The sequence below is a fragment of the Nestor notabilis genome, unplaced genomic scaffold (genome assembly GCF_000696875.1).
Source record: "Nestor notabilis isolate BGI_N333 unplaced genomic scaffold, ASM69687v1 scaffold2573, whole genome shotgun sequence".
NCBI classification, from domain to species: Eukaryota; Metazoa; Chordata; class Aves; order Psittaciformes; family Psittacidae; genus Nestor; species Nestor notabilis.
Genome location: NW_009922219.1, coordinates 113,202 through 116,080, shown reverse-complemented (window position 1 = coordinate 116,080; position 2,879 = coordinate 113,202). Strand labels below are relative to the sequence as shown.

General features: G+C 40.2%; 1 protein-coding gene across 1 annotated transcript in view; it reads right to left on the bottom strand.

Moving 5' to 3' along the window:
• ANO4 (anoctamin 4) overlaps positions 1–2,618 on the bottom strand; it is a 130,212-nt gene extending 127,594 nt beyond the window's left edge. Inside the window, exon 1 of the mRNA XM_010011507.1 lies at positions 2,549–2,618. Within this exon, the coding sequence (XP_010009809.1) occupies positions 2,549–2,618 (70 nt within the window). The remainder of the gene's footprint in view (positions 1–2,548) is intronic.
• Positions 2,619–2,879: the final 261 nt, after the last annotated feature.

Below are 2,879 nucleotides of genomic sequence, written 5' to 3'. Positions count from 1 at the left end.
AAAAAAAAATCCAAGGGGAAAGAGCCCTGCCACTTCTGTAGGAAAATTGTGAACACAGTGGGGCTGCACACGTGAGGAAAAGCTGTGCAAATTGGTCTTCATTAAGATGGCTTTGTTCATTCAGAACTGAAGCTGCACACTTGCTACCTGACTTTGCTGTGCTTCAGCAGAGCTGATCTCCTGCAAGAATTGTGAAAGGACAAGGACTCTCCTGCAGCAACTACTCAGATACTTCCTGGTTACAGAGCTAATGTGACTGTCATTGGTTTCCAAAAACTCTTGAAATCACATCTCTTTCAGCACGGCCAGCAAATCCCATTTTTTCTCCCCATCTTGGGAAAGGCAGCATAGTAATCCATGTGAGCAGAATGACAGTGGGCATGCCTGGACAACATTTTCTTTGTCCATGTTAGCCAACAACACATTTCTTTGATCATGTTAGCCATATAGCTTAGCCATAAGGGGCTTCAAACAGCAAGAAGCTAAGCCCCAGCTGTAAAATGAGCTCTTTATTTCTTGTGCAGTCACTAAAACTCGTGATGCTCAAAATATTGTTCAATTATCCCCAACGTATTAAAAAATCAACTGCAACTATTTCCTCTTATCATACTGGTTGTCATATAATTTAAAACAATCATCCCTTGGAAGCCTACAATGGAGTCACTAAGTTACTCTGCCAATGCTAAACATGAATCTGGCATGGGCACACACTTATTAGCTTCATCTCAGTAAGGCTGTGTTTTCATTTGGTCATGAAATGAGTGATATATTTTAGGAACTGGTTCCAAACATAAACTGACTGCTACATTTCTCTGAGGTTCAATTGCTTCTTCATGTTCTGAAAACAGTCTATAAACTCTAATGCAGCTGTGACTCGGCTTCCTAAACAGTTTCTGCAGCACTTTTTTTTCAGACATCAAAATAAAGGATACTGCAGCCAGATCATTAAGAACTGCAAAATTTGCAGATGGATCATGTAAAAAATTATGTGCAGTCAACAGCTTGACTCTGTTTACATGCAACCTTTTGTTTCTTCCAGTAAAGAGAGGTACTATAAAATTATAACACCAAGCTACATGAGAAAGAATGTGCCAGCATTATTGGAATTTTTACATATTATCTTTTGGACATACTTAAAACTTAGAAGTTCTCAAAAACTACTATAGTTTACACCAAAGGTATGTCACCAATATATTTAACATAATTGGGGGTTCTTCGTCCTACTCTCTTTGCCACTGCAGTTCTTTCCTTCTCAGAAGATATCCTCTTGACTAGGAGAGTGAATTTCCATTATTTTCATGATAACCAGGTACAAGACAAAGATGCAAGTATCCTTATTTAACTACCAGTGCAGATTTTTCCAGAGAGAGACTAGATCTTGCTTTTCTTTGAACATTTCTATTCTTAAAGTAAAAGTCTGCAAAAATGTAAGACAGTAATATTGCACTAAGCTGCAGTAATACCTTGTTTCCATGTGGGCGAAAGTCCTCTTAAAAGAAATACTGGCAGTTGAAAATACATCCCCAGATAACATGCAGAAAAGCAGAGACAAAGGCGGGGGGGAATCAGAAGTAGAAAAGCTATTGGGAATAGCACATGTAGCTCACGGGAGGTGAAAACCTGGTGAACTATTGGCATTAACAGATTCTAGAGTAAAATACAACATCTCATGAGCACCATTTTGACCCAGGGCTGCAATGCAAATTCAAGTGAAAGACTTAATGCTGGCCAGTAGCCACGGCTGACTGTTCACTTTGGAGGAATGCCTTGTAGTCAGGGCTCAGCCACCTGCACTTGGCTGGCTGCAAACTGAGTATTGAAGAGTGGGAAGTAGAAGTTTAGTGTTTTGAAGCTGGACAAGTATTACAAGCCTTCAAGTATTACATGTATCACTCAGCTCTTTTCCTTTCTTGCATGCAAAAATCCTTTGTATTTTCAAATCTTCCTATGGCTTTCTCTTCCTTACTTATGTTTCTATCTTTTTTTTTTCTCATACAAGCTTCTTGTTTCCATGAGGAGCTGCTCTTCTTGGTGCTCTTTGGCTCTCCCACTGATGCTTCTGTTTGAGCTTGCAGGTTCATGTAAGAGAAACACCTTCTCTCCTTTCCTACCAACACATCTCTGCTGTGCAGTTTGCCAGCACGGAAGAGCAGACTCTATCCTGCTTCTGGCTAACTTTTATTGCTCCCAGCTTTGTCTTTTTACTATAAATTTTCCAAAGCAGCATTTATTTTCCATTGAACATATTTTGCCTCTTATGAAGTGGTAGTATACTTATGACACTGAAGAGTTTATAATGATCCACATCAAACCTGCATAAGAGAACATTAAAAGTGAAGTATTAATGTACTGCCAAGTCAAAAAGCATGAAAATCAAACATAAAGAAGAAAAAGGAGGGAGAAATTACTAAAAGTAGACAACACTACAGTTTGACTGCACGCAAGGGCACCTGCTTTGGTCTTGTCTGATCCATGGCTAGTAGGTGTTGTGCACCACACAGCTCTGCATGGAGCAACACCTGCACTCAGTGGACCTCATCCAGCATACCTGTGCTATTCATCTGGGCATAGCGCAGTGGCTCTGGTACTGGTGGAGATGGCTTAAACATCAGAACCATGGTCGGCAAGGCACTGTATCTAAACTATACTGTGCTGGGACTGAGACACCTCTCCTCTTAGGGAGACACCCACCTATAGTGACTGTTAGGTTTGAGTCGGCTCCATTCTGTTCCACCCTGTATGACTTTGGTAACCTACTTCCTGTTGTAGATTCCCTCCTGGTGTGTCTGTCTATCCAGAGATAATATGAACATGAATAAGCAATAATAATGCAATACAGAGTTACACTGTATAAACAATTCATTAGCTAATAGTGCTTA